General features: G+C 41.9%; 1 protein-coding gene and 1 non-coding gene across 2 annotated transcripts in view; both read left to right on the forward strand.

The window, feature by feature from the left end:
- Nucleotides 1-6,577: 6,577 nt before the first annotated feature.
- nrm (nurim) overlaps nt 6,578-14,979 on the forward strand; it is a 17,205-nt gene continuing 8,803 nt past the window's right edge. The window contains exons 1-3 of the mRNA XM_060915487.1: nt 6,578-6,751; nt 13,684-13,877; nt 13,986-14,162. Coding sequence (XP_060771470.1) covers nt 6,601-6,751; nt 13,684-13,877; nt 13,986-14,162 — 522 coding nt within the window. The 5' untranslated portion in view covers nt 6,578-6,600. The remainder of the gene's footprint in view (nt 6,752-13,683; nt 13,878-13,985; nt 14,163-14,979) is intronic.
- On the forward strand, nt 6,957-7,029 carry trnak-cuu (transfer RNA lysine (anticodon CUU)). The gene has a single exon. It is a non-coding gene; the product is annotated as a tRNA-Lys (tRNA).

Raw genomic sequence — 14,979 nt, forward strand, 5'->3', positions numbered from 1 at the left:
AAACAAGCACTAGTGTTCTCTTTACAAATAGCATAAATGGCACACTTTCTCTCCTGTAAAGGAAGAAGACACAAAAGCAACTCACCGAGCGGGTGGTGAGGAATTCAGTAAATAATAATAATAAAAAAAAAAATAATAATAATAATAATTATTATTATTATTATTATTATTATTATTATTAATAGACCCGTTACTTTCCCAAGGCGCCCCCTCTCGACCGACCAGGCTTTACATATGCTAGACTACTACTTGGGGAGGATGGTCGTGCTTTAATGCAAGCTGAAAAAATGTCAAAACGTCCAAAATTGTCAGGAGCCCAGGGGAGAAAGAAAAGGAAAGAAGAGGAGGAAAAACGCGACAAAGACAGAGGTAATGTCACACTCAGTAAAGATGATGTCGATATTATTTTTCGGTTGCAAAACCATGATTGATAACGTCATTAACCACTTGTTTTCTAGGCTATGCAGCAAAGCAATGGATAACATTATATCAGTGTACATAATTAATGTTAGAGCATAACTTGGCATTCTCACATGCTATATTATACTGCAGTTAACTAATTCTTCGCCTTCTGCTAATTTGCATTTCACTGTAATAAACAATTAGACAATACAATTGATAGCCTACCATTACTAATATACAGTATGAATTACTAATATAATTTGCATAATAAAGAGTGCACCGCCTCAGTGGACTTGCCATTATAAGCATCAACCATGTGGTCTCAAATCAGTTATCATATGATGATGTTGTAGATGACTTTGCTGCAAGAAAGACTAGGAGGGTAAAGCTGTAGCAGGTTATGTGAGATTGAGGATGTGCTGGTGTTGTTCAAGTTCAAGTTCAACTTTTATTGTCAATTTCCTCACATGCACCAGTCATACAAAGGAGCTGAAATTACGTTTTTCACTCTCCCATACGTGGACAGAGACAGGACAGACATCAAAGTGCTGAGAAAAAAAAAAAATAGGAAAGCAGCACAACATATCAACATATAGTAAACTAGTATTTCCCTTGTACTATATTCAGTATCAACATATACACATATAGTTACATTTCAACAGTTTTTTCCCCCTGTTCTACATTTAGTTTTTCAATAGTTGAAGTTGAAGGCAGTACCAAAAAAACACCACTAGAGGTCTTTTTAATATCACAATTTTATATTTTTTTATTTTTATTTAAATCCTTGTATTTTTCATGCACACTGGTTTCTTTAATATCGTATTTTGTGCAATGCCTTATTTATATTGCATTTACAAATTACAACACTTGTTTACATTTTTTATTTTGGGAGTACTGTAAATGTAATACTTTATGTAAGCCATTTATATTATGTTTCATATATTCAGTTCAGGGCAGCACGGTGGTGTAGTGGTTAGCGCTGTCGCCTCACAGCAAGAAGGTCCTGGGTTCGAGCCCCGGGGCCGGCGAGGGCCTTTCTGTGTGGAGTTTGCATGTTCTCCCCGTGTCCGCGTGGGTTTCCTCCGGGTGCTCCGGTTTCCCCCACAGTCCAAAGACATGCAGGTTAGGTTAACTGGTGACTCTAAATTGACCGTAGGTGTGAGTGTGAATGGTTGTCTGTGTCTATGTGTCAGCCCTGTGATGACCTGGCGACTTGTCCAGGGTGTACCCCGCCTTTCGCCCGTAGTCAGCTGGGATAAGCTCCAGCTTGCCTGCGACCCTGTAGAAGGATAAAGCAGCTTGAGATAATGAGATATTCAGTTCATATTTTGTATTTGTTTCTTTAATTCAGTATTAAATATTTTGAATGTGCAATTTCTTTATTTAATGCCTTTAATTAAGTATTTTGAACGTGCAATTTTTTGTTTAAATAAAAGAATGTTTTAAGACAAAGCTATTCCATTTCTTGTTAGTATAGATACACTATCAGTGGCTTTAACTGGTGTTGGGGAGGGGGCGCCACCTAAAATCTTGCCTAGGGTGTGAAATTGGTAAGGGCCGAGCCTGACTGAGATGATCACATTCTGAAGCAAATTAAATAATCTTATACCGCTAACTTAAACACACAATACAAGTTACATGAATTAATCTAAATGCAGGTAAACAACATGTTTTTGTTGTTTTGCATCCAAATGAGAGTCAGAGCTTACCCATCTGTGTTCTCGCTTCTTGAAGGCCAACCTTGTGGCTGATTGTTTTGAAACAATCTGACTTTCAGTTGTTTGTTCAGTTCTCTGTTCATTTGCTTCTTCCATGTAAGGGCGAGATGGAAGCAATATCCAGTTTAGAAATCAGATGGCTGGACCACTCATTCTCCATTTTCTCTATATGGAGTACTCCGCCATTACTGCTGGGCTCAGGCAGTTACTAAAACCCGGGACGGAATGGGACATCACCAGCTTTAGCAACAACCGCAGGGAGGTCACTGCCTGAGCGATAGGTCCCGTCCCGTTCCATCCCAGGTTTTAGCAACAACCCTCGGCTCACTCCAGGAGGACTGGTGTAACTGAACTCACTTTCCTTTTAAAAAATAAATAAATAAATAAAATAAATACTTTCCTTTTCTTGTTTTATTTTTCTTTAATTGTTGGTACTGCACCCTCTTTCAATATGGGCTTATAGCCAATGCTCCTCAACAGATCAGAGGTTTCGTACGAGTCTTCAGTAAGATGTGCAGAGCAGAGGAGAGACCACTTCATAGCCGCCCAATGTGTCCATGAACAACTCGCAAAACACGTCCAAATCTTTGCAGTTTGAACCTTCTTGGGCCATGAATGCAATGTAAATCCACCTTCTGTCATGTTGCTGCACCCGCCAGCAACACATCTACGTGGCATGGTGATAAATTAGCTCAAAATGGAGGATTGGAGTTGCAGTCAGCTCTGTGTTTTAGTATAGCGGAAATGGCGATGAGACCAATAAACTTCCTGCTGTGACATTATCGACATCAAGGTCATTCACTCAGACCGTTACCTATATGAATCACTTTAATCATAAAAATTACTATATTAGATTTATTGTTAATGCTTAAAATTATTCCTGTGCCATTCTTGAGGTCTCAAGGCATTTATAAACGGGTGAGGCCATGGTTCCACGTATCTGATTTAAGCAGAAGGAAGTTAATAAGCATCCAGTGTCTAATGTCCTTTACACAAAACACAGTCATTTCTCTTCCTCAAAAGCAAGTCTACTTGCTTTCTTTGTTTGGGATTTGGAATGGAAACACACTCCATTAAAGATTATATACATCAAAGTGAGTTTTTCAGGCATGGGGAGGGCGAAAAAGAGGAACTAATGCATTTCAGAAACTTGTATGAGTTAGTAGAAGAAACCTTTATTTGTCACATGCACACTTCAAGCACAGTGAAACTCATCCTCTGCATTTAACCCATCTGAAGCAGTGAACACACACACACAGAGCAGTGGGCAGCCACACCAGAGCACCTAGGGAGCAGTCAGGGGTTCAGTACCTTGCTCAAGGGCACCTCAGCCCAAGGCCACCCCACGTCAACCTAACTGCATGTCTTTGGACTGTGGGGGAAACCGGAGCACCCAGAGGAAACCCACGCAGACACAGGGAGAACATGCAAACTCCACACAGAAAGGCCCTCACCGGCCACTGGGTTTGAACCCGGAACCTTCTTGCTGTGAGGCGACCATGCTAACCACTACACCACTGTGCCACCTGGTGTATTTATAGTATTTTATCCTTCATTCCTTCTTTCAGCTTCAGTCTTCTAAATATTTTGTCACTATTATTCTGCAGAGCAAACTACAGTATTTACTGTTTGCAATAATGTGCTTGCTTACAACTTGCTGGACCCTTTAAATCCAACTCTTCCACATACTGTAACAGAAAAACTGAACATTCCAGTTTACCACTTCAGACTTCACCATGACACCTCCTTTTCATGATGTTGATTTTAACGACGTGTTTGTACACGCAAGATGCCTGAATGTCACCATAACTACATTGAAAAGTTTGTAAGCATAGTTTCAGAGTTTGTCTGTATCCCTGTTACAACATCGATGAAGTAGCCTGCATGAAATTGCTCAAATCGACATGAAAAACTGGACGGTTTGACATTATCGCCCTCTAGTGGAGATCAATATCCATTTGAATTCTCCAGATAAGCAAAAAAAAAAAAAACAACTATGCATAGCAAGTTGTTTAGGAGCAGATTGAACTTCAAAAAAAATAAATAAATAAACTGAAGCGTGTGTATGAGTGTGGAACGGAATAATAAATCCCCCAATGAAAACTCTGCTCCTTCTCAGCCAAGCCACCGTTTACTAATTCCGGAAATGTTTTAACCAAACTGTCCTGAAGAGGGCGCCAACACCACAGACTGGATACAATGTGCCCCAAAACGAAAGGAAGCTGAAGAGAGTAACTTAAATTTGTGACAGTGAATCACTGATATATTTCTCTTCATATTCTTTCCTCATGTTAGTAAAACACTTTGCTATGCAGCTACATTTTGCACAATCATGACATCATCGATTATGATTTTAAATAAAGTGTACAGTCCATATAAACTGTGTTTTTGTGATTTGGGCTTAATCAAACACATGACATTTCGTTGAGCTCTGTTTATGTTCCTTGGGTTTTAACAGCAGCCTTATAAAGAGCACTGGCATTCTTTATCAGATTAGTGAGTTGATAATAAAATGAAGTGTATTAGCTCGCTAAACGTGGTGTTGAGTTTTATGCTTGCAATGTTTTATCAGGTAATTTGTATTGTAGGAAGATGCTGTAATTCCTCTTCTTGGCATTTTCACTTTCCATGGTTTTCTTTGATCATTAATACATTAATGCATTAATACATTTCTTTGATCATTAATACATTTGTGTCGTCACAGGCGTGCTCATTGGGGATGAAATTAGCTTGTATTTTGGGTCGTTCAAATTCTGTAAAGCTGCTTTGCGACAGTGTTTATTGTTAAAAGTGCTATACAAATAAACTTGACTTGACTTGATATTTAGTGTGTAGACATACATAACTTTTTAATACCACATAGAAGAAGAAGCCTTTATTTGTCACATGCACACTCAAGCACAGTGAAATGTCTCCTCTGCATTTAACCCATCTTAAGCAGTGAGCACATACCCAGAGCAGTGGGTAGCTATGCTCCAGTCCCCGGGGGGCAGATGCAGGTCAAATGCTTTGCTCAAGGGTACCTCAGCCATGATACAGAGGGAGGGGAAGGTGCTGTTCATTCATTCATTCATTCACTCAACTCTACTCAAAAATTTCCTGCCGATCCTGGGTATCAAACCCAGGGGCATAGCACCAAATTCTAGGCCCTATGCACAAGCAGTGGCCATGGGCCTGCCTCCCCAAAAAAGAAAAAAAAAGCTGAGCAGTTAACAATGCTGAAAGTATCTAACAACAAGGGCGTACTACCAGTCCTGTCAGTTATGTAGCCACACATTAATCTAACAACTCTTAAATGAATAAAAAACCCTAATCACACAATACTATATGTAGGCTCGGACACACAATTCAATCCATTAATCAAACGATTTATTTACCCAAAGCATTACATTTACATTAGTTAGTAGCATATATTGTGATCTTTAAATGGTATTTATATTTAAAGGAAAATAAAATTACAGACTCCTCAAGGGCCCTCCCCCCACTTGGGGCCCTGGTAACTCATATCCCTTTTCCACCAAATCAGTTCCAGGGCTGGTTCGGGGCCAGTGCTGGTGCTGGTTCACAACTCGTTCAACTTGCGAGCCAGCTGAGAACCAGTTTGCTTTTCCATAGCTCGTGGTGCTAAGCGGATACACGTCATTACATTGCTGTATACGTCAGTTACGTCATTGTATACGTCATTACGTTGCTGTATACATCAGTTACGTCGCTACGTTTGCATAAACCTTGGCGCGAATATCGAAGCCAAAACAACACGGAAGAAGCAGCAGCAACAACAACAACAATAATAATAATAATGGATGACTTCGTGTTTGTACAGCTGCTGCTTCTCGTCGCTTAAAAATGGCGATCTTTTACAGTCTTGTTATTGTTGTTGGTCTTAACAACTCCCCTGCTGACGTAAGCGGTTCTTTCCTCTGGCCCAGCAGAGAGTTGGTGCTAGCCTGGAACCGGTTTTTCTGGCCCCAGAGCCAGTACTTTGTCAGTGGAAACAGAAAACCCGGTTCCAAACTAAGCACTGGCCCCGAACCAGCCCTGGAACTGCTTTGGTGGAAAAGGGGCATCAGTCCCTCTTTTCCGCCCTGATCAAACCAACCAACGATCATTTGGGTCCAAGGCTGCTTCTCTAATCTAAATAACATAAATATTCCTTTACTTATTACAAGGTCAAAAGCATGTTCATGTTTAATTAACATGCTGATCTTATTAAAATTAACCGCATTATGATGATCATAAATGATAATCTTTAAAAGAAAAAAGGACTTTGTCTCCACCGTGTGGTCAGATTCAGAACTACACCTGCAATTCCCGGAAGTTCTGGCAGGATTCAAAATTGCTTCCTTCTTTCTACGCAGGCGCCCTATGTAGTGCCTGGACCGCCGGCGTTCTGCGGCCAGTAGTGCACTTCATTTACAGGAGGAGGTGGATTGAGATTCAGCCTGTGGTTCTGCGGAAATAAGTCGCCAGTCCGGACACCATGGCGCTGCTGACGGCTCGAAACTCGGCGCTGTGTTTTGTGTCGTTAATAAACTTTGTGTTTGTTTTCGTTACCGGAGCGGATTTCGTCCGTTTCATTTCCTTCCGCCCGGTTTATCACAACATCACCGGCGGCGCGGCTCTGTGTGACGGTGAGCTGCACACTTCACTTTAGCGTGAAACTTTTCACCGGAACTTTTTATCAACTACAGTTTAATGATGCAGGAGATCGAGGTGAAGAAACTCATCAGGAGGCATGCTTATAATTCAATTAGAATAAAAAAAACATATTAACTTAGAAGACTGGAAAGAAGCTAACACAGGATATAAACTCTATATAGGGCGGCTGTTCCTGCAGCCCGGCTAGCTCAGTCGGTAGAGCATGAGACTCTTAATCTCAGGGTCGTGGGTTCGAGCCCCACGTTGGGCGGAAATTTTTTTCCTTCCATAAATTCCTGTTTACACACAGATACACACTTCACCGACTTGTTCACATGCATCTCATTATCTGTAGCTGTTTATCCTGTTCTACAGGGTCACAGGCAAGCTGGAGCCTATCCCAGCTGACTACGGGCGAAAGGCGGGGTGCACCCTGGACAAGTCGCCAGGTCATCACAGGGCTGACACATAGACACAGACAACCATTCACACTCACATTCACACCTACGGTCAATTTATACCCTGTCCACACTAGGGATTTTGTACCGATACGATACTACTTTCGTACCGCAGCACCTGTCCACACTAGCAACTGTATCGGTATAACTGTATCGGTATGAAACCCACAACCGACTAGTGGCCTAGTGGTAGCGTATCCGCCTCTCGATTGGGAGTTCGTGAGTTCTATTCACGGTTGGGTCATACCAAAGACCATCATAAAAATGGTACCTACTGCCATCTGGCAAGGCATGCTGCAATACAGATGTGCATGGGGAGTTAAACTCTCGTGGTTACCAGAGGACTAGCCCCCCGCTGTAACCCTAGCTATGTAATAGGAGTAAAGAAAGGAGGGAGGGGAAAAGATGGGGGAAGAGAAGGGAAGAGGGAGAAAGTGAGGGGGGGAGAAAGGGAGATTTGTTTTCTTTCTCGACTGCCTCGCGCGTTTTATACGATTCGACTGAATAAATGACCACCAGAAATACAGACTGTACATTGACAACAAAAAGCACACACACGTTGTTTCATATTCTTGGAAGGAAGTTACTCCGTAACCACGGAAACATTTCACGCACGCGCATTTCAACTACCGTGAAAGAAAACCGCAAACATTTCTTGCTAGTGTGGACAGATGCACTAAACTGTACTGGTATACTTTGTATCGATACAGTTATACCGTTATCATACCGGTATATATGTGAACACAGCTTTAGAGTCACCAGTTAACCTAACCTGCATGTCTTTGGATGAAACCGGAGCACCCGGACAACATGCAAACTCCACACAGAAAGGCCTTCACCAGCCACAGGGCTCAAACCCAGACCTTCTTACTGTGAGGCCACAGCGCTAACCACTACACCACCGTGCAGCCCTGGTCATATGCATCTTCAGTTTAATTTACCTCAGAATCTCTAATCTCAGAATTCTCGATTCTGATTGGTTAAGCCAGTAATCTCCGCGATTAGTTGGAGACACAACAATTGCGATAAAATATGCAAATTAGCGGCAATTTTCACTTGGAATCACACTGAATTGATATTCGCATATTTTACCGCAATTCGCAGCTCGGCTTTCCCTCGGCAGGCAGGGAAGTAGAGGAAGCCTCACAGAAACTGACTTGAGAAGGGTTTGTGATGGCTTTGTGGCGACGCGTTTGCGGCTATTTTTGAGAGAAATTTTGTCGCATGAATTTTTTGAACATGTTCAAAATTTCAGCAATGAAGGAGCGACTCGTGAGGAAATTGAGAAGTGCCGCAAATGTTTCAAGACCCTTTTCAGGGCTTGAAATTCGCGGTGGTCCGGTCGCCCGAGGTGACTTAATTTGTCATTTGGCAGGTAATTCCTGTCACTAGCCAGCCCAGCTGATTAGTTGAAAATAAAAAATATATATGAAGGGAAGATTCAGACTAGGGCTGTGCAGTATATCGAATATACTCAATATATCTCCGAAAATTCTGTGTGAGATGCATATAATTATTATATTGTAACTATCGAGTATTTTATGGTCATCTGCTGACTTGCATTTGTTTCGTGTTTGTTGCGTTTGTTTAAAACATTTTCCGGTGGTTTTCTCCCTGTCCCTCAGGCAGTAACGTGAGAGGCTGGGTTAGGGTAAAAGTCACACACTCGCCAACCAATCCCGGGCGACATCTCGGTGCTGAACGGAACTTGCAGGAAGATTTCCTAATTTCAGTTTACAGCGCTGACTCAGTTTGTGCAATCGCTGGTGTTGCATAGGCTGCCGTGTAAGCTCTGTCAATTTCAGCGACAAATTAAAAATGGAAGCGGACGAATTGGTTCCTAAAATAACTAGTAAGGGGTCAGTCATCTGGCATTTTTTTGGATATCTCGAGGAGGATGTGGAACAGCAAATGCCAATTTGTAAAGTGTGCAAAAAAACAGTATCAAAATACTCGGGTCTTGAAATAAATGCACATTAATCATGAACATTGGTAACTACTCTCTCTTGTGTTATTTTTGACAGAAGTAAAATTCATACATGAACAAATTTTGGCGAGCTGATTTTCTGTTTGGCGAGTTACTTTGGAAGGTAACTAGTCCAGCTGGCTGGTGAAAAAATATATGAATTTCGAGCCCTGCTTTTGAAACTCTCTCGCAAATGACATTCGCAATTTGTCGCAAGCTGTCGCAGCCCAGTGAGATACTAGCCTTAGGTTTTGACTCCAACACCAGCTCTCAGGCCAATCACAGGTTGATACTCACATGCTCAGGCTTCTCTCTGATTGATTGTCGTTTCTATAGCAACAGCTCCTCCACGGTGACCTTTTAGCGGGAGCGGTGCAAATGTCTGTGACAGACGTCTGTTCTGTGAGGTGACAGTTCCACTATAATATAGATCAGACCTGGGCATTTTACGGCCCGCGGGCCACATCCGGCCCTTTGGTTCATTCTGCGTAAGGTTAATTAGAAATTACAAAATAAACGTATTTTCTAATTTTACCTCATGCATGGACTGAATGTGCATTGCTTTTAGTTTGAAGTTGTGTTCACCAAAAACGCAATGCGCGCGACATGAACATGACATGAAATCCCACGAAACCTAATCCCGCGATAACTACTTCCGGAATTTGTCCAGACCAACCACAAACTTGTACGTCATCCTTCAAACGGTCCAGCCAATCACATAGTGTGACGTCACCAGCAGGCGCCGGAGCCCGAGCCGATCTGTAGATCTGATACCTACACCAAATGGACTGATGATCATCTGTCAGCTGTGCTTCGCATCTCCACCTCAGACATTCAACCTGACTCTGATGCACTCGTTAAAGACCAACAGAGACTAGATTTCTCTCACTGAACAAATAAAAAACACCAAATGAGGTGATTAGACTACAAATGTGGGCATCATTATTATAATATGATGTATCTTGTTTGATATTTGGAGTAGAAAGACAATATTTTGATGTCTTTGTGTTTTGGGGTGAATGTGACTGAAAAAAATGGTACAAACGTTCACGTTTTGTTAACCATTGTTTTGGGAAATTTGATTGAATAAATGACATTTTTTGTAAGCCAACCTCCTTTTTTCCATACTCTTACCAGTCTTAGCAGCTTGTAAAAACAATGATATTTATTGCTTTAGATAAAGAAATACAATTAATATTATGCAGAATTTAGTTCAGCCTTATGGTCCGGCCCTCCACAAAATTTCCTGTTTCTTATGTGGCCCTATGGAAAAAATAATTGCCCACCCCGATATAGATATTTAGTCAGTGCTGATGGTAAAATCAGAGCTGCTGATGAGTTTATGAGCAAAATATTTACAAGGACACAAGATCCTCCTGAATAGAATAATAATATTACAGCACCATGAATGAACCAGTGAATTGTGTCGTGTCATGTTTTTCACCTCAATAAATCACTGACAGTGAGACCGATAATGAGAGACACATCGCAGTTATGATACAGATTTATTCCTTTCTTTGACACTATCCAGTATCGCACTCGATACGCCAAGCAGCTGTCTGGTTTTATCGGTCACGTCCATGCTCGAGCAGCACCATTAGGACTAATCCCCATGCACCTGTTCCTGATTAGAGTTCAATCACAGCACAGACACAGATATAAGAACTCTCAGTAACACACAGACGTTGTGAAAGCCTTGTATTTTGTGTCACTTTTCTGGTTTTGACCCTGTTTTTGTGTTTGGACTGTGAGTATCGTGTCTGGGCCTCACTCCACCACTGCCTGGTTTTCCACTCGTTTGATCTGTTTGCGAGCGTGTTTTCAATAAAACTCTTCCTGCGATTACATCCGTCTATCACCCTTACACAACACAAACTGTCACCTGTCCAACAAGCGAGTGGACGAATAAAACTGTTTTAACTCGTTTTATATGAAACTGTCGTGCATATTTTCCATAAAATGTGTTAGTAAGTGCTGGATAAAAACCCAGCTATCTCATCGAAATAAAGATACAGATTTCATTGTCTTGTGGTCAAGTGTTTGAGATACGTTGCCTTACACTTACGATCAGCTTCCCTTGTGGTGGTACACGTACATCATACGGTCAAATCCATCAAAAATCAGGTCAAAGCATCGTCATGTTGTCTGAAGTACGGGCAGGGGCAAAGACAGGTTTTTAATTTGGGCACCATGGCAAGCGTAGCGAGCCTAAAAATTTTTTGTTTACTATTTTCACGCGTAGCGTGCCGAAAATTTTTGACGTATCATTTTTAGTAATTTTTTTAACCAGTTATAAATATATCAAGCAGTAAAAATAATAGAAATTACATAATCATGTGCAAGTATAAAGTAGTGCTGTATCTAAAAAGTCAAAAGTGTTCACCAACATTCTGAATAAATAAAAAAGATAAAAATAGTTCATGAATGTTTGATATGCATGAAAAATGGGAAACAATATGTAATATCAATCTATTTGCACAAGAGTATGGGCAGCAGAGAACTTTAAAATCTCAAACAGTGAAACAATAATGATCTAGAACAATCAAAATATCAAAAATATGACATATATGTATCTGTCTAAATTAAGCTATTGATACATATCGAAAAAGCTAGAATATGTCAATTCAGCAATATATCAATTAAAATTAAACAAGATATCAATATATAATATAACCACATAAAACAGTTTGTAGTATGTCTTTACATATATTAATAATAGGTCCAGTAGTATAATTAGTATAACAGTCATTCAACAACACAATTAAAGTTATTACTCTTAGAATTAAATCATTTTCTACAGAGAAATTTGTGTGCAAGATATTTTCTAGCAACAAATACATACCGTAAAACTTATTTTCAAAGTTATGATATACATGTGTACATTAAAATAATTTTATCAGGATTTTTGGCAACAGTCTGTTTCTTGCAAAATAAAGGAAGTATATTTTACGACATTCAGACGTCAGAGACTCAGACACGGTTTACGGTAATCGCTAGACGCATTTCATGTTCACTTCATGTTATGAAGCAACTGAACAACAAATTGAAATATATATGCCAAAAAATGACATTTAACAATAATTTAAAAATATTTTGGGTTCTCCACCCTTATGAAACAGGATTTTTTCTTCTAATTTGGGCGATTTTCGTATGTTCTCCTTTGGGCCTTTTGACAAGCCTGTAATTTGGGCGCCGTTATACGGTATGTAATTGGGGCTGTATTTGCCCTTGACGGGGCTCTGCTCTATGTGCACTTTGTTGCTGTGGTATAAGAGGAATAAAACACTTGGGGACATGCTCTAATAGGGTCAACTTCAGGGTTGTAACACAGCCCACAGTCATTCAGGCAGGCTACGTTCACACTGCAGGCTGAAGTGACTCAAATCCGATCTTTTCGCCCATATGTGACCTGTATCCGATCTTTTATTGACAATTTGAACGACACAGATCCGATTTTTTCAAATCCGACCCAGGCCGTTTGGATATGTGGTCCTAATTCCGATTCCTATCCGCTCTTTTCATATGCGACTTCAGTCTGAACCGCCAGGTCGCATTCATCCGACTTACACGTCATCAACAAGCCACAAACGTCACTATTCTGCGCTGAAGTAGGCGGCGGGTCTCTCAAAAAAAGTTACAACAACATGGCGCATAATCACGGGCGCAGATAGAGGGTGGGACTCGTCCCACCTAGATTTAAATTCACCTCGCTCGGTCCCCCCCACTTATAGGGAGGAAAAAACGTCTATGCTGTCTTTCTTTGCATAAGGCAAACCTCACGGAAAAATCAAAAGACTAATTACCATTTGGTTTATTGAGGTGCACGGCAGTGTATACATAGTTGCAACAACTCACATAAAACAAAACGAAGACTGATATTCGGTTGGTTGAGCTGCGCAGACTGCACAGGTTGCGAGCTCGAGCTTGGTTGCTATGGTAACCCACAACGAGTTTGACAGGCATATCGGGGTTGGGGTTGGTTTGCTGGCAGCTTTGTCCCCCCCAGTTCAAAAAACGTATCTGCGCCCCTGCGCATGACATCAATGCGAGGGACGCTTCGGGCTGTGAAGGTTCTGAATCTTCTCAATGGAAGGACGCAGAGGTTAGGGAGCTGATTTCCATTTGGGGGGATGCAGCTATTCAAGCTAGATTGGATGAGTCATACCGCAACCGGGCGGTTTTACTTCCGTAAACACTGGCCATGCTCACTGCGTGTGACGTCGTCGTATCCTGCAGTGCGCATGCGGAACACTTTTAGGTCGCTTTTCGTTCATACTGAGGATCACATACAAGTCGCATATATTTGTTAATGTGAACGACCTCACAAAAAAATCGGATTTCACAAAAAAATCGGAATTGAGCATTAAGCCTTGCAGTTTGAACGTAGCGTCAGTATTTTACTGAAACACCGCACACACACAGTAGTTCATTTGTGTGAATTAATGATAATCGTGCTTCCTGGTGTAAGTGTGTTGAGCTGTTTTTCCGGCTGCTCCCTCAGACGCGGCGTTGTGGTCCATGGCCCTGCGGGACGCTGCAGTGTTGAAGTGTTTAGCCGTGGATTTGTTCCTGTTGGTGCTGTTCAGTGTGCAGCACAGCTTGCTGGCCTGGACACCTGTTAAACGTGTGTGTCAGTCTGTACTGGGAGTCTTAAACCGAGCCATGTACTGCTTCACTACTGCACTCGCACTGCAGGTAACACACACACACACACACACACACACAGAGCAAACAGCTACAGCTCAATGGTGTTTTCATCTATATACGAATGTCACGATACTTATAGTTCTGTGTGTGTTGCAGTTGTTGATGCGTTACTGGCAGCCTGTGAGCAGTGCCCCCTGTCTGTGGTCAGTGCGCAGTGCTCCATGGGATATCTGGTTCCCGCTCATCTGTTTCACCGTACACTTCTTGTGTTGGGCTGTGATCTGCAGCATCCTGCTCATATTTGACTACGCAGAGCTGCTGGGGCTCAAGCAGGTACACACACACACACGCGAAACACATATTATACACACATATAACAGTAAACCCTTACATTTATATGAGAAGTCGAAAAACTTGTTGCTGTTCGTTATTAAAGTGCACTCCGTAGGTTCGGAGGTCGTACAAATGACCAGAATGGGTCCCTTCTCCCTCGGTAGTGCGCTTCTCACTGAGCAGATGAGTGGCCGAGGCCAAAATGGGTCACTACCTGCTTTAAAGTGTTCTTTATAGGACACCAGGTGGGGTACTCATTTCACAGAGCACTGTATTGAGGTATTTCACCCATGTGACCAAGTCACGTGACGCAGCCATTTTGGACGGCACGCTTAAGTCCTTGGCCCAATCCCAATTCTAATTTCTACCCCTTCCCCTCCGCCTTCCCCTTGGCCCTTCCCCTTGAAACTGAGCTACAAGGGATAGGGCTTGAAATTCAACCCTTACGTATTGGGATAGCCCTTCAACGATCGCATACGTCATCGCGTACCTCCGTCAGCGTTTACGTTAGCAAAACGTGACGCGTCATTGGCTGCGACCAGCCGCTACAGTCAGAGCTAGAGGCAGAGATCTCTGCTGGCAGGGTGTGATTTGTTAACTAACACCACTGAATGGGATATCTTTGGCGCTTCGTGCACCACATCCGACAGAATGAGGTGTCAGAACACTCATGTAAACAATAAAAGCGAGAATAACAGAACAAAACGTACGCAGTAAAGCAACCGAAAACAATACTCACTCCCAAAGCTTTTTAGCAGCAGCTTGGATTTCAGAAATCGCTGCTCATTCTCAGCTCGAAAGCGAATCAAGCGGCGTG

The sequence above is a fragment of the Neoarius graeffei genome, chromosome 2 (assembly GCF_027579695.1).
Source record: "Neoarius graeffei isolate fNeoGra1 chromosome 2, fNeoGra1.pri, whole genome shotgun sequence".
NCBI classification, from domain to species: domain Eukaryota; kingdom Metazoa; phylum Chordata; class Actinopteri; order Siluriformes; family Ariidae; genus Neoarius; species Neoarius graeffei.